Here is a 22712-nt window from a genome sequence, read left to right as displayed (position 1 = left end):
TATATAAACAGCTCGATATTTTATATAGTTATAACTTAATTTTGACATGTTTTTAATTGAGTTTTTTTTTGTAATATTAAAATTAGTTAAGCCTAAATCATCAGAACGTTACACATCTGTTTTTTCAAACCTATGTATGTATTTGTACACGAGTATAACACATATTTTTTTTAGTTTAATATGAAAACGTGTTATTATTTTAACAAAACACGCGCTCGATATTTACAACTATAAGGTCTTACAATAACATCTATAAAACAAAAAAATTCATCACCCGTGATGGTGGGAAGAGGGTGAGGTATAAATATAATTAACATTTAAGGCTACTGTTGTGGAGTCGTGGCATGATGATGTGGGATCTATAGAGATAAAGTACTTTACTGTAGCTGTATAACGCATATATTTGAAAAATGTTTTATTCATTCACTAGTTAATTACGATAAATGGTACAGACGATACATATGTACTATAGGATTTATAGGAAAATATAAACAATTGTTACTATCCATAACACTTAAGTCGTATCAAGTAACGTAGCCAGAAATTTGTGCACCCCAGATTCAGTATATAGCCATAGAAATCCTTCTAAAAGATAGATAGTTGAATCTTTTGTTTACACAAAAGCTAACGACAAATTTACTATTACAATTTGAACACAACAAAAAAAATGTATTTCCCAAAAAACAAGTTTTACGTAACAAAATATTTTTGTAACTATTGTTATTGGTTTTTATACAAAAGTTATATTCGCTAAATTATTAGAAAAATATAGTACAAATTCAAGCATTATTTTGTAAATTAATTTTTAGAACAAGTCTAATACGTTAAAAGAAAAATTCTAAAACCATTTCTATCATTTAACCTCTAACTAAGTTTATATTTTTACAATTATTTTTAAATTTTTATAATATTATTACAATGTAATTTGTTTCCCCTCTTAATAGATTTTGCTACATAAAGAGCTTCTTAGAGTGAAACAAAACTGTATGTATCCGAATATTTCACAACGTTTGTTGTAATGTAAACAAATGACAAATGTCTGTTGGTATCATAAAGATTCAACTTTATTATTGCTCTTTGAAAAAAACCAGTTGTTTTCATATTTTGTTTCGTCGTTTGTGTACTTAGGCGTTTATTTTTCTAAAATCACTGTAAAAAAAACAAATGAAAAATCTTTAAAATTTACCACATTGAACAATGCCATATTTTACAAAAAAATAAATGTATACTTTGGTTTTGGTCGAAAACAAGTTTTTATTAAAATGATTTTTATATAGCTATAATATAATCACATGACATATTTATATAAAACTTATGCGACATAACAAATTTAGTTTTATAACTATAGTGCCTTTATCTATTTAATCATTAATATTTTATGCATTCATCTTACATTTTAAATTTGATTTCTATCTTATGTTTACACAAAAGCTATAGATTTAATTTTCTTACATTATAATATACAGTATTTTACATATATTTGAATAGTTTCATATTTTTCTTATCAAAATCAAGTTGTTTTTCACAACAACTGTTGCCATGTAAATCAATGATCAAGAACTGAAGATATCATACATTTTTATGTTTTAATAATCCACATTACAAAAGCTACTATTGTTTTTTTCGAAAACAAGTTGTTTTTGAAAGTATTGCGTTTATTATTTGTGTACTTAAAATGTTAGAGCTATTTATTTTCTTGCGTTGTAGAACCCTGATTTTACAACAATTATAGATAAAAAAATTTAATGTATATTATCCAATACTTATTAGTTATTATACCCAACTAATACAGATTCCTAAGCACCTTGAATAAACAAAAAATACAAATAAAATCTATCTATCAGCTAATATATTATTAATATCTAATATAAAATGAAATGGGAGTACAAATGTATACTGAAAGTGATAAGAACACTATAACAAAAAAGACTATCAATGCCAATTAGTAGATCGTAAAAATATTAAACATCGATAAAAGCACATTGTAAAGGTGATGACGTAATTAAACAACTTAAACTTGTACTTTTAGTATTAGGGAATTCAGTTAGGGATGATCGTCTGTTATGAAGAGTTTATTCGTAAACAGGGTCAACACATATTATATAATTTACTGCTATAATTGATGTATTACACTATGTATTGTTTATATAATACATCATAGATGTATACAATTTTTAAACAACATTTTGTTTTAATAATTGATAACACTGTTAAGTTTTACATATTATGTGGGTGTTTGCTACAATTATTGTACCATCAATGTTATATCCTTGATCTATTGAGGTAGAGTAATATTATGATAATGTTTTAGGGAAGATAAAAAACCCATATGTTTCAATATTTATTGTTATTGGTGAATAAAACTTAATTAATTCGTATGCAAGATGGGAAGTATTATTTAAATATATATACATATATTCGTGTGTATTTGTATTCCTCCTGAAAAACGTTATATTCCATCAAATCCCAACAAATCCGAAAGAAGTTTCAATTCAGCTTCGCGTCTCGCAACAGCTATTAGTTTTAAATTACTATTAATAATTGCAGCATCAAAGGTTATTGGTTGAAATTTGGCAAACACATTTTTCTATTCTACTCAATATTCATAAAGCTTATTCATTTCCTCAATTTATTTTATGGTATGAAAACAGGACTTAATGTTGAATTTATAAAATATAATAATTGGTAAAGTTAGTAAATATGAATTTAACAGGCAAATTCAAAACTATATGTTTTTCCTTTTAAATTTGGTCAATTGTAATATACATTTTTAAAACATGTTTTTTCTCGAAACTACCATGCATAGCTTTTGTAGGTAGTATATGCGTTTTATCATGGTTTTTGTTTCGTATTTTGTTCTTGAACTGAGTAGATGATAATACTTTAAAAAAAACATATATAATAAAAATTACATTAACATACGTGGGTTATTGTAAATATTGTCAACTTTTATATTATTATAAACCGCAATAGCGTTACAAGAAAAACATGACTATACTTTTTGTAGATAATATCTTTATTATATTACTATCGAAAATTATAGGCTAAAATGTTTAGACATAGCAGACACACTAACTGACTTTTAAAATAAATAAATAGTTCCAATTACTGTGATCTATAATGGGTTTTAATATAATTAATAGTACAAAATGTTTACAAACTCGATGTCAAAATTTAAACTAACAGACAAAAAAAAATGTAGAAGTCCGTGTAGTGCATAGAAAGAACTGTTAAAATATTAGTGTATAAAATAAAACCAGCATACAACGAACTTCAAATAATCATATTTTAACTCCACATGCAATGTATGAATTTAGAAAGTCCACTCGCACACACTTTAGGTGATTAGGCATGAAATGACGCAATAGCAATATTTTCTATGGAGTAATAATCAAAATGAATGATAAGTTTACATTTGTAAATTTGTTATAACAAATAAATTGAAATAATTGATTCGACTTAACGCATCTCCATAGATATTTTATAATAAAGAAATAAAACAAAATAAAGGAATAAAAGCAAATAGTTTGAGTAGATGAGATAATAAAATATAACTTTACTTATTCTGTGAGTATTATACAACTATTCTAATATTCAAATCTTAAAAAATAATATATATATATTTATAATTATTAAAACATCAAAATGCTACCGTGCAAGAAATAAAATAGATCAAACATTTAAATACAAAAACAACTGCAAAACAAAATATGTTAAGAAAAACAGCTAGTTTTCGATAAAAAAAATAATAATAAAACCATAAAAATTGTTTTTATAGAATACAAAAAATCTTATAATATTCAAAGTATATTTTGTTTTATCATTGACACATGTGTCGAATTTAATAATTTCAATGATTTACAAAAATCCAAAATTGAGATTTATAATCTGTTTTTATATCGACATAGACAACCATAACCTAGCAATATAGTTCTATACCAAAGGTCGAGAAAAAAATTTAATAACTTAAAATTTTTACTTCTGAAAAAAAAAGTACGGCAAATAATTGAGTAAATTATATAAACATAATGAATAAAACAGATTAACTAATTATTTAATAAACTTTTCCTCTCCCAAAGTATCACTTAAAATTTGTGCTTGGTCCAGTATTAAAAAAGCTACAGTAAACCGACACAAAAAAAGCTCACATCCTAATAAAACCAATGGCCACTCAGCTAAGAAATCGTACTGGAAATAAGTAAACGAAAAAAAAATAATATGGAAAATAGTTGGCTAAACGTAAAATAGCGCGTAACCTTTCTCAATGTGTTTTACTCAATTACTGTTCGTTTAGAAAAAAAGCAAAAAACAAAATGCAAGTATTCTGAATTTCAGTTATAATATAGAATATATCAAGAAAAATTTATTAATAATTTAAATTACCACCCGACATACAAATACAATGATTAAAAAATACTTATATTCATTACTTAACTAATTACTTAATAACATATAAAAATACATTTTATGTAGGTCTTATAAAAAAAAATTCTGTAAGAGTTTACAGAATATAATACCACAAATAATGTTTTACAAATATAATTAAATCATAGATATTGTTACTTTCGACAGCATGCACGCGTTTGTGTTGTGTGAGGCTCAATTTTCGAGAAAATGACTTTAGGCATACATCTCATTTTTGGGCTTTTTACCAGTGTGAACAAGTTTGTGAACTGTGAGTTTGTCCTTTCGAGAAAATGACTTTAGGCATACATCACATTTGTAGGGCTTTTCACCAGTATGCACGCGTTCATGTCTTGTCAGATTACATTTTCGAGTAAATGACTTTAAACATACGTCACAATGAAAGGGCTTTATACCGTTGTGCACGCGTTCATGTTTTATTAGGCTCGATCTATTAGAAAATGACTTAAAACAAACTGCACACTTGTAGGGCTTTTCTTCAGTGTGGACCCGTTTGTGTTCTATGAGGTTGTTCTTTCGAGAAAATGACTTTAGGCATACATCACATTCGTAGGGCTTTTCACCTGTATGCACCCGTTCATGTTTTGTGAGACTCCATTTTTCAGTAAATGACTTTAGGCAAATATCACATTTGTAGGACTTTTCACCAGTGTGCACGCGTTGATGTATTGTGAGGTACGATTTTTGAGTAAATGACTTTAGGCACACTGCACAATTGTAGGGCTTCTCACCAGTGTGCACGGGTTCATGTTTTATTAGGCTCGATTTAACAGAAAACGACTTAAAGCACACTGCACACTTGTAGGGCTTTTCTTCAGTGTGGACCCGTTTGTGAACAGATAGATTGTCCTTTCGAGAAAATGAGTTTAGGCATACATCACATTTGTAGAGCTTCTCACCAGTGTGAACGCGTTCATGACTTGTGAGGTTCGATTTAACAGAAAATGACTTTAGGCATACATCACATTTATAGGGCTTTACACGTGTATGCACGCTTTCATGTTTTGTCAGATTACATTTTTTAGCGAATGACTTCAAGCAAACTGCACAATTGTAGGGCTTTTCACCAGTGTGTACGCGTTTGTGTATTGTGAGGTTTGAATTTTGAGAAAATGACTTTAAACAAATGGCACATTTGTAGGGCTTTTCACCTGTATGCACGCGTTCATGTTTTGTCAGATCACATTTTTGAGCGAATGACTTCAAGCAAACTGCACAATTGTAGGGCTTTTCACCAGTGTGCACGCGTTCATGTTTTGTCAGATCACATTTTCCAGTAAATGACTTTAAGCACACTGCACAATTGTAGGGCTTCTCACCAGTGTGTAAGCGTTGGTGTATTGTGAGGCTCGATTTATGAGAAAATGATGTTAGGCACACTGCACATTTGTACGGCCTTTTTCCAGTGTGTACGTGTTGGACTTTTGGGAGGATGGATTTTGTAGAAGACCCTTCGATTATTTTCTTCGCTTCAGTACTCGTTCCATTGACACTACATCAAAAATTAATTATTACTATTATACATTTTATTGTTAATAAAACTAATTAGTTTAAATTTATAGGTAAATAACTCTTTGTTTTTTATTTTATTTTATTTTAAATCTATTGGAATCATAAACGTTAAAAATGTTTATTTACATTTTTATAAATTGTTATCTGTCATTTAGACAGTAACTATTTAAATAATATGTGACAAAATAATAATAAGAATAATAATTAATTTTTATCTTAACGACAATAAAATTACAATTGTATAATAATAAAATAATAGTTTGCCGTACCCAAATTTATTTTTGGAAACATGTTTTCTAGTGACATTTTGTATTATTGAGTATGACCTATGTGATTGAGTAATGTGTTGGGCCACTTTTCTTTTGGTAGCAAACAACATTTTACATATATCGCAGACAAATTTATGTACTTTGTCCAAATCGTGGTTCATCGTTTGCATGTTATAAAGATTATGTTTATAAACTTCTATTACAGTCTCAAAACGACATCCATTCACCAAATCTACTTCGACTTCCGTTTCATTGCACGTTTCTCCGATACTAAAAACAAATAAAAAAAAAAATATATTTTATAACTGGTAAAATAAAAAATATATGCTAACAGCAATATACCTTTTTGTACATTTTAGCCAAGTTCTTTTAAATCCCACACATCATATTAATAAAATGTTTAAAGTACATATAAAAATACCAAACTAACTTACTGTACAATACAATTTAAGCCTAGTGTATCTCAAAATAATTAATTGTGGCAAAACTAATTTAAAAAATATAACCATCTACTTAAGGGAACTTCAAGGATACACAGTGCAACAAAGACAGGTGAAACATTACTGTTTCGTATCAGAAAATATTTCTTTATCTAAAAGTCACAAACGCCTAGTAATTCAACATAGAATGTCAATTCAAAATTTAATCACGTTATTATTTCTTATTAACAAAATTTATATTAAAATTCACATTACTTATACACATTTCCACCAACTGTTTTTTGAGATTCTTTATAAGTCGTGGGACTATCCTTGTATGATTTTTTAGTGTAATTAAGATTTGTTCTTTTATCAGAAGCAATAGTAAGCTGCTCTATCGACTGACTATTTTCTTCTAATTTAATTGTGGTTGTATAGTAATCATCATCCATTTTATTTTGGATTTTTGATTTGTTTCTCGCTACAGGGACTCTAAAAAACAAAGCATATTTTAAATATTTGAGACAAGAACTCATAATTGATTTTTAAAAAATAACTATGAGCCGAAAATAAACACATTAAAAAAAATATGTATATAAATAAATATATGTACTCATATATATTCTACAGAAAATATACAATATATATATATATATTTATAAAATTCATACATATATTTGGAGAACAGAGTTAAAAAGGTGGTAAGTAAGATGCGAAGTACAAATAACTACTTAGTAAATTTATTTTATTTATGCACCTATATGCACAAACACTTTTAATATATGCATTAAACATTTTTTACCAAATTAAAAAAAATATATTTGTATCCTAAAAGAATAACTTTCTGTACCTGAATTTATTTTGGACAATTGGTTTTCCATTGACATATTGTGCCATTGAGTGTACACTATGCGATTGACTTAAGTGTCGGGCCACTCTTCTTTTAGTAAAAAATGACATATTACAAACATCACAGACAAATGTACGTATTTCTTCTAAATCATTGCTCGTCGTTTGAACATCAAAAACATTATATTTTTCAAATTCTATAACGGATTCAAAACAATGTCCAAACTCAAAGTCTACTTCAATTTTAACAATTGTACCATTGCACGTTTCTCCGACGCTAAAAACAAACAATTTTAAATATTTTATAGCTGATAAAAAGAATAACAAATACTCGCTAAACATTAGGTTGTAGGTATTACTTTAAATTGGTTTAAAAGAAATCGTGCAACAGCTGTTGTACAATAACATTTTAATCTACTGAAATTGTAAATATTTTATTATGAGAAAACTGATTTTAAAAGTATATTCACCTACTTATGGGAATTTCATAGTTACTATATTATGTAACAAAGTCAAGTCAAACATTACTGTTTTGTACTAAAAAATATTTGTTTAATAATTTATCTATTTAAAATCCCCTTATTATTTGCCAAGGACTGCTAATTCAAATCTTAATCACATTATAATTTCTTTTTCATAAAATGTATATTAAAATTGAAATTACTTGCACGCATCTCCACCGATTGTTTTTTGAGGTTCTATGTTTGTCATCGGACTACACTTGTATAATTTTTCAGTATTATTTAAATTGGTTCTTTCATCAGAAACATTGGTAAGCTGCTCTATCGACTGACTATCTTCTTCTAATTTGATTGTGGTCGTGTCGTTATCATTGTCCATTTTACTTTTATTGGTGTGTTTCTCGCTCGCTACAATAACTCTAAAAAACAAAGCATATTTAAAATATTTGAGACAAAAACTTACTATCTAATAAAAAAAAATTATTATAGGCTAAGATTTAAGACGCTTAAAAAAATGTATATATACAAGATATTGTTTTCTGTAGGAAATAATATTCTGCCTTGTAACATTCATCTTTCATTTTTATTTGTAATCTTGGTTAGTTTCGCGCTAAAAGAATTTTATAAAAACAAAACACTTTAAAAAATTGCAACAAAACTTATGATTTATCTTTAAATTACTATAGCCTGAGTCTAATAATTTTTAAATAAAATACTAGTCTAACTAAGACAAAAAATACAAATTAACATAGTTGTAACTGTTTTTGTTCACAATATGAAGTACTATTATTTTCACTTTGCATTTTCGCTATTATAATTTTCTTTATTTCCTTCCAAACAGAATTTAATAAAAAAAGATAATAGAATTGTAAACATATAAATACAAATATTAACATTAATTAAACCGTTGCTACGTTGACAAACGCCACTTGACTTTTGCCATCCCTCTGATTGATTATAATCTTCTTGGTTTTATACGCAAAACAGAGAAATTGGCAAAAAGATATCACAGTATAGATTGTTAACAAATAAATAAGGTGATTGATGGACATAATATAGGGTGTTAAACTACTTATCAAGTATCAAATCTACAGCAGTTGATAGTGATTCTCACTCTACGAGTCTAAAATTTATGTATGCAAGAATCGTTTAGACTGTTTTAAAAATCACTATCGGACTTGTATATTATGTAGTATATTAATAAATTCATTAGAACAAATGAAACGATAAAAATCAACCAAAACGTTACTCAATACTTACTGGTACACGGCTACAAAAACGTTAGTCGGAGCTCCAAGGCCCTGAACTCAAAACGACAGGTGTGAAATCTTAAATCACACACCTAATACATACAATTTAAACTTCTTTTTTATATAAAAACACAAGATTATATAATGATTCTTATTTAAAAAAAATAAATAATAAATCCACCTTGATGTTGACAGTATACAATCAAACTGACAGTACTCTGTGTATAAATTGATAAAGATGTTTGCATTAAATTGCATCATTGACAATAAACTGATAGTAGAGCGAGAGGTCTGCGGATCAATATCGTTAAAAAGAGACAGAGAGAGTTGTTAGGTATGGCATGGAAGAAATAATATCACGGCAAATAGTAATATGATAATACCGGATAAGGACATTTTTCATAATGTTAAATAATTTGATTTAATATAAATATTGAATTTTAATTATTGTTCTCGTCGTGGTTTATCAATGCATGATTCGTTCCTGCAAAACGACGACCGAAATATATGCGGCGATAACCAGTTTAATGTTTCACAGCAAGCAATTGACGATATTTTTGAGTATAATATAGCTGTAATATATATATATATATTGCTCAAAGCTAAGAAAAAATATTATTTGTAATAAATGCACAGCAGCTTTAGTTTGAAGTCATAGTGAACCAAGGTCGCTCATAAGTATAAAAACCCGCGGTGGTTTAATCAATCCATCAGTAGATAATATCATATAATTATGTAAAGTTGGTGAGTGCTTTTAAAATTTATAAAAATTAACTTTCAACAATACCCAATAATTTATTACATTTTTTTAATTATAAAAGCCCCCTCCCAGATTAATTTAAACAATATTTTCCTATCACTAAAAAAAACACATTTTAAATCAAGACCCAATTAATCACCATTTACTGCAACTAACTCATTTAGTATTTCAAAGCTATTTTAGAATCTGGGTCCATTATTACATATTAGGTCAGCCTACAAATCGAATAAGATCCCATTTAACAAAAACAATCCATTTTAAAAATCAATATAATTTATTATTACCTATAATTATATTTTATTATTATAATTACCTATTATTAATTATTATTCTTATTTGTATTATTATTAAACTTAGTGATTTTTTTTTTATATTTAGTACATATTAGGTACAACTACCTAATATGAAAAAGAAACAAAAAAAGGTATTGATTTAACAATAGGTACCTAGTCAATTTGTTTAAACTTAGATGCAGATCTGTGAAGGATTTTTAATCACAACAAATTAATAACTTAATAACTTTATGTATTATTACTAACAAAGTTGTAAAGAATATTGATATAATATATTAAGTATGTTGTCAAATTATTTTCGAATTCAGTATTTAAAAACACATTTTTGAATTTTTTTTATTAAAGTTATACTCAAATAGGTTTTTAGTATTCAAACTTACAATAAAACTTAAAGTATGTAAAACAATATTTACAACATTTTAGTGTAATGATAATAGTTTACCAACAGTAAATTGTCTCTTGACTTTGTAAAGAAAAACAGTTTTCAAACATACTTACACGTTTAGTATTTTGTATTTAAATATAGGCTTTATGAGATATTAAAGATGACACAATTTGTTTTAAAAGGATACCTCTTTGCCTTGTATGAGTTTACAAATTGTAGCTTATTGTAAAGTTGTTGTTTAGCGACACTCAAAGCTGAATAATTGTTTTACAAAAATTAATTTTATTAACTCATGAGAAGCTTACAACTATATATACATACTTTTTTTCTATTATGCACTAAAATTATATTTAATTTAAAATATCGGCAATGGCAACAAGTTCTTTTTATCAAAATTTTAAATTTGTTTGCTCTTAGAAGCATTCTATTGGAAATAGAAACACATGTTTTGTACAAAAATAGAGGCTATATTATGCGATATTAAAGATCTTAGCCGTGTTTTTATATTTTTTTACAAATTTTAAGGGTGAAGAAGTAGATTTTTCTAACTTTAATTCACCCAAATTAAAAATTAGATAAAATTTATGCTTTGTTAAGTTACTAATTAAAGAGATTAGTCCAGTATTATAAAAGCTAGTGTACACAAAAAAAAATGCTCACAACTTTATAAAACCAATAGCCTTTCAGCTAAATACCTAACTGGAAATAAGTGAACAAAAAATAATGAGATGGAAAATAGTTGGATAACGTGTATTAGCGGGACACCTTTTGGTATTTTATACAAATACTGTTCTTTTAAAAAACATGTAACAACGTAATAAAATGCAAGTATTCTAAATTTTAATTACAATATAGAATATGTCAAGCAAACATAATTAAATATTTAAGTCACCACCTGACATACAAATAAAATTATTACAAATAATAATACGCATTACTTATTTAGTTAATTTATAACATATAAAAATACATTTTATATAGGCCTTATAAAAAAAATTGTAATTGTTTATAGAATATAATAACCCAATTGAATTTTACGAATATAATTGAGTCTTAGATATTGTCACTTGTAGTGATTTTCGCCAGCATGCACGCGTTTGTGTGTTGTGAAGTTCAAGTGTCGAGAAAAAGATCTTGAGCAGAACATCTCATTTGTAAGGCTTTTCCCCAGAGTGAACGCGTTCATGTATTGTGAGGGTCGATTTAGCAGAAAATAACTTTAGGCATACATCACATTTGTAGGGCTTCTCACCAGTGTGCAAGCGTTTGTGTATTGTGAGGTGTGCATTTTGAGAAAATGATTTTAAACAAATGGCACATTTGTACGGCTTTTCACCAGTGTGCACGCGTTCATGTTTTATTAGGCTCGATCTATTAGAAAATGACTTTAAGCAAACTGCACAATTGTAGGGCTTTTCACCAGTGTGCACGCGTTCATGTTTTGTGAGGCTCGATTTATCAGAAAATGACTTTAGGCATACATCACAATTGTAGGGCTTTTCACCAGTGTGCACGCGTTCATGTTTTGTGAGGCTCGATTTATCAGAAAATGACTTTAGGCATACATCACAATTGTAGGGCTTTTCACCAGTGTGTATACGTTGATGTGTTGTGAGGTGCTCTTTTCGAATAAATGACTTTAAGCACACTGCACAATTGTAGGGCTTTTCACCTGTATGCACGCGTTCATGTATTGTCAGATCACATTTTCGAGTAAATGACTTTAAGCACACTGCACAATTGTAGGGCTTCTCACCAGTGTGTATGCGTTGATGTATTGTGAGGTGCTCTTTTCGAATAAATGACTTTAAGCACACTGCACAATTGTAGGGCTTCTCACCAGTGTGTATGCGTTGATGTGTTGTGAGGTGCTCTTTTCGAATAAATGACTTTAAGCACACTGCACAATTGTAGGGCTTCTCACCAGTGTGTATGCGTTGATGTGTTGTGAGGTGCTCTTTTTGAGTAAATGACTTTAAGCACACTGCACAATTGTAGGGCTTCTCACCAGTGTGTATGCGTTGATGTGTTGTGAGGTGCTCTTTTTGAGTAAATGACTTTAAGCACACTGCACAATTGTAGGGCTTTTCACCAGTGTGTACCCGTTCATGTGTTGCGAAACTCGATTTATTAGAAAATGACTTTAAGCAAACTACACAATTGTAGGACTTTTCACCATTGTGTGCTCGTTGATGTTTTCTGAGGCTGGATTTTGTAGAAGAACCTTCTATTTTTTTATTCGCTTCATTACTTGTACCATTAACACTAGAACAAAGCATTGTCAAGCAATAAGTATAAAGTTCAAAAACAAATTATTCATATCACAATTTATAAATTATTATTATTATACATTCTATTTTAACTAAGTAAACGTACTGATTGTGCAAAACGATCACCTAGTAAATTTGACTAATAATCCATACAGTTTAAAAATCTACAAGGTGATATCACCCCATCCTTTATGTGTTAAAGACTTGCGAACTTACATTCACACATAGGCGCAACTAGACCTACATTTAAGGGGGTGTTATTAACTATGAATAAAAAGTTCTTACCTTCAATTTTCATACTATTTGATATAATATAAAACATTTAAAAAAAAAATCTTAAATAACAAATTTCAACAGAGTATGAACATTATTACAATTTTATGCGTACAAATCAAGGATTGGGGCTTGAATTTTTAGGAGTGCTAATTTTGAGTCTGAGGGTTGATATATGCGCCTATGCGTTCACAAACTTGCGTTACCCACTGAACTGAAACTGCCGTCTTAAATTTTAAACTTTAGGGTTTAAACGCATAAAGCGACATATTTATTTAAAAAAATAACTTATTTGATTATTACCCCTCTATTTTACAAATTACAATTTGTTCATTATTTACCGTTAATTTCGAAAATAATGCACACCTTAAAGTTATAACTACTAGTTTAAAGTTATACAAGTGTTTAGATGCGAATTAGACAGTATGTTCTTAATCGAATTGTGACTAATTTAATAATAAGAACGGTATCGCGCTTTCATCAAACAATAAGATTGACAACTGTATACAAAAAATAATAATTGCCATTACCTGGATTTGGTTTTAATAACTTGTTTTCTAATGCTATTCCGGGATGTCGAGTGATCACTATGCGCCAGAGTAATGTGTCGTGTCACTTTCTTTTTGGTAGCGAATGACATTTTACATATGTCACAGACAAATGTATATATTTCGTCCAAATCGTCATTTATCGTTGGCGTACCAGAAAGATCATTTTCTTCAATTTCAATTACAGATTCAAAACGATGTCTACTCAAGATGTCCACTTCAACTTTCACTGTGGTTTTGTTGCACGTACTTATGTCACTAAAAACAAAATTAATTTTAAAGCTGAAAAAAGTATTTAAAAATATCTGTTAAGAATCATGCAGCTTTTGTAAATAATTAAATTAATCTAAAATGTTTTATGTGTCTCGTACATACAATATGCATATCTGTTATTTAATTAAAAGTCAACCTAAATTTGAAACGTAAGACTTTTAGTTTCAGCCGGGTGCTAAAAAGTTAGTGGGGGTTTTTTTTAATCAAATATAACTATTACTGTGATGTATTTAAAAATATTTTATTGTAAGCAAACCTATTTTTTTCAAAAAAATTACCCCTCTATTTTATAAAATACAATATTTTCATTATTTGCCCTTATTTCGAATATAATGTAATCCTTAAAGTTATAACTACTAGTTCAAAATTATACAAGAGTTATGATTCGAATTAGACAGTATCTTTTTGAACAATATGTGACTGAATTAATAATAAGAACGATATTGCGCTTTTATCTAAACAACAATAAGATTGACAACTATAAACATTAAATAATAATTTGCTTTACCTGAGTTTATTATTGACATCTTGTTTTCTAATGCTGTTCCAGGTTGTCGAGTGATCACCATGGGTCTGAGTAATGTGTCGTGTTACTTTCTTTTTGCTAGCGAATGACATTTTACATATGTCACAGACAAATGTACATATTTCGTCCAAATCGTCATTTGTCGTTGGCGTACCAGAAAGATCATTTTCTTCATATTCAAATACAGACTCAAAACGATTACCACCCAAAATGTCCACTTCGACCTTAACTGTGGTTTTGTTGCACGTACTTATGTCACTAAAAACAAAAAACAAAAAAATAATTAAAAAATATTTGTTAAAAGCTTTTGTACAAATTAGATTTAATTAAAATGCTCTATGTGTCTCGAACATACAATATACATATCTGTTATTCAATTAAAAGTCAATCTAAATTTGAAACGTAAGACTTTTAGTTTCAGCCGGGTGCTAAAAAGTTAGTGGGGTTTTTTTTTAAACAAATATTACTATTACTGTGATGTATTTAAAAATATTTTATTGTAAGCAAACCTATTTTAAAGATATAACTACTTATTTTTTTAACTTCATGGATAATAACACATTCGGTATTACAAAGTCAGATTAAACGTTGCCGTTTTGTAAACAGATATATACAGATAATATTTAAAATACTACATATTATTTTTGAAATGTAATTAAAATTATTATATATTTATTATTGTTCTGATACATTTTCGATAGCATTCAAATCATATCCAAACATTTATTACATTATTTTTTAAATGTATTTAAAATATTTAATTTAAAACTAATATTACTTAGACGCATCTCCATCGGTTGTTTTTTCAGAGTCTTTGGTAAACTGCTCTATAGACTGTTTATTTTCGTCCTCTATTTTTATCTTGGTTGTCTGGATATAATTGTCCATTTTAGTTTCAATTCTGGGTGGTTCCTCACTAAAAAAAACTATAAAAAATAAATTAGATTTAATAAAATTTGAACAAAAAAACATGATTTATCTCTCAAAAATAAACTATAGGCCGACTTTAAACTCATTAAAAAATTAAAATACAAGGACTAACACAAATAAATAAAACAAACAAAACCGTAACTATTTTCATTCAAAAATTTAATTTCAAATTCCATTTACATCTACTCTTAAATAATAAATATGTATAAAAGTCTTTATTTTTTTCTGGCAAACGTAGATTATATTTGTTAAGAAAAAAATATACTTGTTAACATACAAACATTAATAATAACTTTAATCAAACCATCGTTGATTAACGGTAAATGGCTTTTGCCATTGCATTAATTGATGTTATATTTCTCGTCATAATATCGACTGCCCTATTAAACAATGTCTTTTTCCAAATTTTCTCAGGGAGAGCAAAATGAACATTTAAATTTTATTCAAATTTATGTTTCATGACATTTTAAAAGTAATTTATTTCTAGTTTGTTTAGATGACGAGATATACGACTGTTATTATTGGCGCAAACTACGATATAATAACCTGGGAAGTTGACTAATTTAGAAAAAAGATATCTCAATATAGGTTGCTTACAGATGATATATATTAATATAAAAAGTGTATTATTCAAATAGTATTAATACTAATTTTAAATAGAACTCATGGTTAACAATAAAATAGCTAACAATGTATTATCAATGGTTTATAAAATAAAAGAAACAAAATTGCGCAGCTAATGCCATTATCCAACTACTAATTTTTTTGTAAATTGTCTGGCATACATAAACAAGGCATTACATTTTCTTTGTGCGGTTCTGGAATTACTTATTCTCATATTTTAATAAATATCTCCATTTGGAATGGCTCACTCTGGTCGTACATGTTATCAAATGCAAGTAATTGAATAACACACAAAACTTTTCTTAATTAGTTCAGTAGTTAGGGTGCAAATTTACCAAACATAAGAAAAAGTGTTTTTTATTAATGAGGCCAATTTATATAAGAAAAAAGTGGCATCTACTGTGGCGAATGGCTGTAGTGACTAGAGTTATCGTAACTACAGCCGTTGATAGCGAATCTCACTCTACGAGTCTATAATTGTTGTACGCATGAATCGTTTAGACCGTAATAAAAATCACTATCGAACTTGTATACTATGTAGAAAACTAATCCATTCATTAGAACAAATAAAATGATAATAATTAACCAAAATGTTACTCACGACTTACTGATATACGGCTACGAAACCCTTGGTCGGAGCTCCTAGCCTTAAACCTAAAACGTCAGGTATAAAATCTTTAATCACACACTTTATGCAATTTAAACTTTATTTATATGTAAACACACGACATAATATTAAGAGTTTTAAAAAAAAGATGATATATCCACCATGATGTTGACAGTCTACTCTGTATACAACCTACTTGATAAGAATGTGTTTGCTTGTACAGTAAGTGATAACTGCGGCGGCCGCGATGGCAGGCTGTAGGTATAAATCAGTGAAGATAAATATTTTAGCGCGCGGGCTCGAGGCTAAATTTTTAAATGTCAAATTGATCTTACAAATATAAGGTTGTAAGAATTAAATATATTCACTAGAACAAAAGTTATTTTCTTTTTTCGAATCATTGTATATATACCCTGGGTATATTAATATGGTATATATATTTTTTAATACTTATTCAATGCATCATTTCAAATTCATTTTTGATGTTGTTTATATAAATAATAAATATTTCAAAATACAGTCATTTTTTTCAAATGGAAATAATAAAATAACTAAAAATTCTTTTTTAAATTGTGCTACTTTCGTGCTTTGTAATGTAAATTTTGTTATCAAGATTTAAATTAGTGGGCTCTTAGAAGCGTTCTAGTAAGAATAGGAACATATCTATTGTCTACAAATTTTGTTCAAATCTACAAGATTAAAGATGGAAAATAAGGCATTCGTAAAGTTTTTAATTCCGTTAGTTTTAGCATATTTACACGATGGAAGTGTCTGCAAGAGCGACATTGGAACAAATAAACATGCTCAAAAAGGTTAAAAAAATGGATCATTGGCAAGATATGTGGTTCATTCCTGAAGGTAAATTTGTACTTATTGTTTTTTACATTTTTTTTACGAATATTATAATTGTGTGTGTGTGTTTATTAACTTTTGAGTGTTCAGACAACATCTGTCTGAAATATTCAAACCTCACTCTGATATAGCTAATCCAGATCACATTAATAATGTTAATACATTTCTAAACTGTTCTATGCCACTATTTCTCCCAGAAAAGTATTTCTTTATGAAAAATGTATATTTTTTTTTTTGGTCGAATCCCAGTTTTCATTAAAATTAATTTTATACAGATATAATATTATCACATAACATACTAATACAATGGATGCTACTTTACACCTTTAGTCATATAACTATAGTGCCTTCATATATTTTACCATTAATAGTTTATGCATTTAACTTACGTTATAAATTTGATTTCTATCTTATGTTTACACAAAAGCCATCGATTTATTTTCTTACATTATAATATACCTACAGTATTTTACAACTAGGTATTTGTATAGTTTTATTTTTTCTTATCAAAAACATGTTGATTTTTATAACATCTGTTGCCATCTAAATTAATGACAAAGAACTGTAGGTATCCTACAGTTTTAAGTTTTAACATTACATTACAAAAACTGCTAATAAAACAAGTTGTTTTTAGAAGCATTACGTTTTATTATTTGTGTACTTTGATGTTAGAACTAATTATTTCCTTTCTTTGTAGAACTCTGATTTTACAATAATTATAGATGAATTTTTAAATAGTAATATCAAATCACGAATAAACAAAAAATACAAATAAAATCTAATCTAAAATTGTATTTCAAATACTATTTTCTTAAGTTATAATATACAGTATTTTTCAACAATTAATTTACACAACCCTGTTTGAAAAGGATTTAGTCTAACGTGCCGATTTTTTATTGGATATATTAAATATTCTATTCTGTGTTGTAGCCACTGACCACAGTACAATACTCAAAATAACTCGAAATACAAAGCTAAAATATCATGCCCCCTAGTTATATTATAAAAATAATTATGATTCACATTTTGTATGTTACTAGACATCTTATATTATTATAATCTAGTTAATACATTTTAGCGTCATTGTGTTTATACGTTCAGATTCCCTTATTATCTTATATAACATAATGTACGTCCAAAAGCACTTGTTTTCTCAAAAAGCTATAATAAATGTATCAAAGATGTTAATGTAAAATATGGCTGCTCAAATTATGTTAAAACTTAAGCTGTATAATACCAACATGTATTTGTCATTTGTTTATATTGCAACAGTCATTGCGAAAATTATGGTATTTTATATACGAATAACGTACAGTTATAACAACACAAATATTAACCAAAAATTTAAAATTCAATTTTAATTTTATGTAAATGATAAAAGTCGGGGGGGGGGGGGGGTTTGGGATCTAAAGCACATTTCTTACGTACTTAAATTGTGTAAAATAAAAGTATATTTTTATGAATACATATTTTTTAATATAATATATTTGGGTATGTATTGTTTTTACAAGGTAAACTTTAACTATGTGGCTATTGCTTATCATGTATATTTGAAGTGATTTTTTTTCTAGCCCTCTTTTTTTTATTTCTACCTCGTCCTGCATGTAATTATATGTCTTAAGTGGTGAAACAATATTAATTAATAAAGACATTTTAACCAACAATACAAGTTGAATATATGAGATATTAATGATTAGACATTTATGGGTGTTCGCTATAATAATTTTAACATCAAGGTATAACTATTTCGTATGTAAGTTAGGATGTATAAATCCACCAAATCCAAACAAATCCGAAAAAAATTTCACTTCAGCTGCGCGTCTCGCTACAGCTTTTATTTTTAAAATATTATTAATAGCCGCATCAAAGGTTATTGGATGAATTTTAGTAAACACAATTTTCTATACTATTCAATATTTATAGAGCTTATTCGTTTTCTCGACTTATTTTATGACATGGAAAATAAGAATTTTGGAGAAAATCCATTTACTATGTTAGTTTTAAAAATATCGATTAGGGATCAAGTTATTATGGTTTTATACTTTAGTTTTGTATCAATAATCATAAATCAACTAAAAAATAGAAAAGATAAAAAAGCACTATGTTTTTTAATATTTTTGCTTAATAGTGAACTTATAAAATATAATTATTGATAAAGTTTGTAAGTATGAATTTAACAGTCAAATTCAACACGATATGTTATTCTTTTTAAATTGGGCCAATTGTAATACAATTTTAAAACATATTTTTTCTTGGTGCTCATATGCATATCTTTTGTAGGTAGTCTATGCGTAACCGTGTTTTTTTGTTTCTTTATTTGTTCTTGACAATTATTGAGTAAATAATAATACTTTGGGTAAAATATACATATTTAAAAACACCTTTACATACGTAGACTAGTGTAAATGGTGTCAACTTGTATGTTACCATAAACAACAATAGAGTTACAAGAAGTACATGACTAAACTTTTTGTAGACAATATCAATATTATATTACTATCAAAAATTATAGGCTTAAAATGTTCAGACTATAGCGGGTACACTAACTGACTTTTGAAATAAATAAATAGTTCCAATTAATTATAGAGAGATATGTTTGTCTTTTTTTGTAGGCGATGGGAGTGTACATATTCAAATGGTTTATGTATTGTGATTGTGAATGTGTTCATTGTTTGTTAAATATGTTTGGCCGAATAAAGTACATTTTGTGTACTATTGTTACGAATAAAACGTGTAAACAAGACACACAATTTATGGTTTTTGGTTCTAAAATGTAGTTTAAAGTACAGCTAAACTTTTACTATCGTTTTAGCAACTTATTTATTTAGTTTTGCAGCAAAGTGACTTATGACATATGAGTAATATTTTTCACACTAGTGGTGTAAAATGTATAGGTTACTCTGAAACAGTTAAGTTTAAAAACCTACCTAAAACATCAAGTTTCTGGCTAATATCGTAGTGTTTAATATCTGGCTTCAAACAATTCATAGAGAACTCGGGCCCTTAAACTATTTTGAATTTGTCATTTAGTTTTAATTTAAATGTTGAACGTACAAAATATCTCCTATCTCCTACCCCTATCCAACATAAAACTTTGTTTTTCTGAAAATGTATTTATATAACAAACAATTTGTCCATTACGGGTTGCCACCAGGCAAAGCATCAAGGTCAAATCAAGAGTATAAACAGTAAATAGTTAAAATTAATTAAATAAGAGGAGGAAGCAGAATTCGGAATAGATTATATGATAAATAACAAATTTTCTTATTCGGAGAATATTATTTTTATTGGTAGACAGGTGTATGTAATAGACATAATGTAATTTATATGATAGAGAACAAAAAATGTTATTTGGAATGTTATTAAAAAAATTTAAGGTTGAAACATAAAAATGATAAACTAAGATGAACATTTTACAATATACACATATTAGTTAGCATATGTATTTTCAAAATGTGGCACAGATCTTGGATACTGCAGCTTTGTTGGTAAATTTAACTATCGTCGATTTCCAGCTAAAAAAAAAATAATAATAAAAGTAAATTATTAAACTTTTATTGAAAATAATATAAAAGTTGCTAGTATCTATGCAAATCACAAAAAAAATATAATACCATCCAACTTGCAGTCATTTGAAAAACCAATGATAAAATTGTATATTAAATTACACTTTTATACCCTTTATAAGTTTTTTTAAAGTCTCAAAAACTTACCAGGCGGTTGTGGTGGTGCTGCTGGTGGTGGTGGTGGTGGATTTATATGTGCTATTACTGAAACACCAAGTAAATAACTCAAATACTTGTTTTTTTAATTTATTTTTTAATTTTCAAGTATCTATATTGGTATAATCATTTTTAGTTGTTGGTCTAAAGTGTTTAAATTTGTTAGCTAAAAAATAATATTTTTTAAACAAAATTTTTTAATTTTTTAAGCAACTTATTTATTTAAGTTTTGCATCAAAGTGAATAACATACGAGTAGTACTTTTCACGCTAGTGTTGTTAAATGTATAGGCTACACTGACTAAGTTAAATTCAAAACCTACAGTTAGTTTAGTATTATAAAGCACTAGTAGTTGTTTGTTAACAATGACTACAGTGTCCGTAATAATATTTAATTTACTGATATTGCAGTGTTAATTTTTGTTTAATAACAATGCAAGCCTTTTTTATCATTATGCTCCTAGGGTTTCATATATATTTTTAAAACATTTTAAGCCCGTTATTGTATTTATTTTAGTTGAATACAGCTAAAAGGTTTTATTAAAGTCTCAAAAACTTACCACCCGGAAGTGGTGGGTGTCCCATTCGTAATGGTGGAGCTGGAGCTGAAACACAGACAAAATAACTTAAATACTTGTTTTTCCATTTTTAGTTGTTTATCTAAAGCGTTTAAATTTGTTAGCCACAAATTATATTTTTTAAACAATTTTTCAACTAGAAATACAATTCTATGTAATAATATGCTTATGAACATGATAAACTTATTTTTATTATCAACAATGTAATACATTAGTAACATTTTATACACATTTTCAGATTTATTGAAATTAATATTAAAACTCGTGGTATCTTTGCAAAGCACAAAAACTGATATTATCATCCAACTTACGGACATTTTAAAAACGAATAAAAAAAAAGTATATTTAATTTTACTTTTGAAATTTTTTTTAAGTTATAGCAGTCTCAAAAACTTACGGGTATTGGATTGCGTATGTTCAGGACGACCTGAAATACCTGCATACGCTAAAATGATAACGCAAAACAATGTTGTTAAAAACAAATATATGCTATTTAATTTCATTTTTCAATTAGATATAATCCAATGGTATATTAAAGATAGAAAATTTAAAACGCCAAATAAAATATTGATTTTTGGATTTACAGTTTAAGTAAAACACAAAGATTGTAGAAGACTATACTAGAACAACAGTACGTTTGCTGCTTATGTTATATAGAGAGATATGTGCTGCACAAGATTTGAAAATGTTTGTCTTTGTTGGTAGGTGAGGGGAGTACATTGTTCATTGTTTATGTAGTGTTATTATAATAATTGTTTGTCAAATACATTTCGTGTACTATTGTTACGAATAAAACTTGTAAGCAACACACAATTGTTTTTGGTTCTATAACCTAGAATAAAATACAGCTAGACTTTTTTTATTGTTATAGCAACTTATTTATTTAA

At 27.5% G+C, this 22712-nt stretch overlaps 2 protein-coding genes and 2 long non-coding RNA genes across 41 annotated transcripts in view; 2 read left to right on the top strand and 2 right to left on the bottom strand.

Annotated features, from left to right (window-relative positions):
- The window catches only part of LOC126834552 (kelch-like protein 2), a 106055-nt gene that overhangs the window by 58979 nt on the left and 24364 nt on the right, over nucleotides 1-22712 (top strand). The gene's annotated exons all lie outside the window — the stretch shown is intronic.
- The window catches only part of LOC126847713 (zinc finger protein 271-like), a 57790-nt gene that overhangs the window by 23743 nt on the left and 11335 nt on the right, over nucleotides 1-22712 (bottom strand). For 3 of the 38 annotated variants that reach the window (XM_050564730.1, XM_050565680.1, XM_050566012.1), the window contains exons 1-7: nucleotides 9196-9380; nucleotides 8462-8545; nucleotides 8139-8354; nucleotides 7476-7751; nucleotides 6902-7117; nucleotides 6207-6476; nucleotides 5577-5917 (exon numbers count right to left, since the gene is read on the bottom strand). The exons of 16 other annotated variants lie outside the window; for them this stretch is intronic. In XM_050564730.1, the coding sequence (XP_050420687.1) occupies nucleotides 5577-5917; nucleotides 6207-6476; nucleotides 6902-7117; nucleotides 7476-7751; nucleotides 8139-8354; nucleotides 8462-8505 (1363 nt within the window). In that variant the 5' untranslated portion in view covers nucleotides 8506-8545; nucleotides 9196-9380. Of the gene's footprint in view, nucleotides 1-5100; nucleotides 5185-5576; nucleotides 5918-6206; nucleotides 6477-6640; nucleotides 6839-6901; nucleotides 7118-7475; nucleotides 7752-8138; nucleotides 8355-8461; nucleotides 8546-9195; nucleotides 9381-11516; nucleotides 12296-12407; nucleotides 12576-12715; nucleotides 12889-13696; nucleotides 13973-14495; nucleotides 14772-15291; nucleotides 15440-16668; nucleotides 16859-22712 lie in introns of those variants that run through there. 19 more of the 38 variants (XM_050565376.1, XM_050565616.1, XM_050564977.1 and 16 more) reach the window with 17 other exon arrangements.
- LOC126835605 (uncharacterized) overlaps nucleotides 1-22712 on the top strand; it is a 69052-nt gene that overhangs the window by 37097 nt on the left and 9243 nt on the right. The window lies entirely within an intron of this gene.
- On the bottom strand, nucleotides 21250-22615 carry LOC126835751 (uncharacterized). The gene is made up of 3 exons (XR_007685249.1): nucleotides 22223-22615; nucleotides 21808-21852; nucleotides 21250-21296 (listed from the first exon to the last, which is right to left on the bottom strand). It is a non-coding gene; the product is annotated as an uncharacterized LOC126835751 (long non-coding RNA).

The sequence above is a fragment of the Adelges cooleyi genome, unplaced genomic scaffold, assembly GCF_023614345.1.
Source record: "Adelges cooleyi isolate 19-005CV unplaced genomic scaffold, UGA_ACOO_1.1 ACOO_flye_CR_arks_rails_tigmint_CR_PRNA_0, whole genome shotgun sequence".
Classification (NCBI taxonomy): Eukaryota; Metazoa; Arthropoda; class Insecta; order Hemiptera; family Adelgidae; genus Adelges; species Adelges cooleyi.
This window is presented reverse-complemented; position numbering and strand designations above follow the sequence as displayed.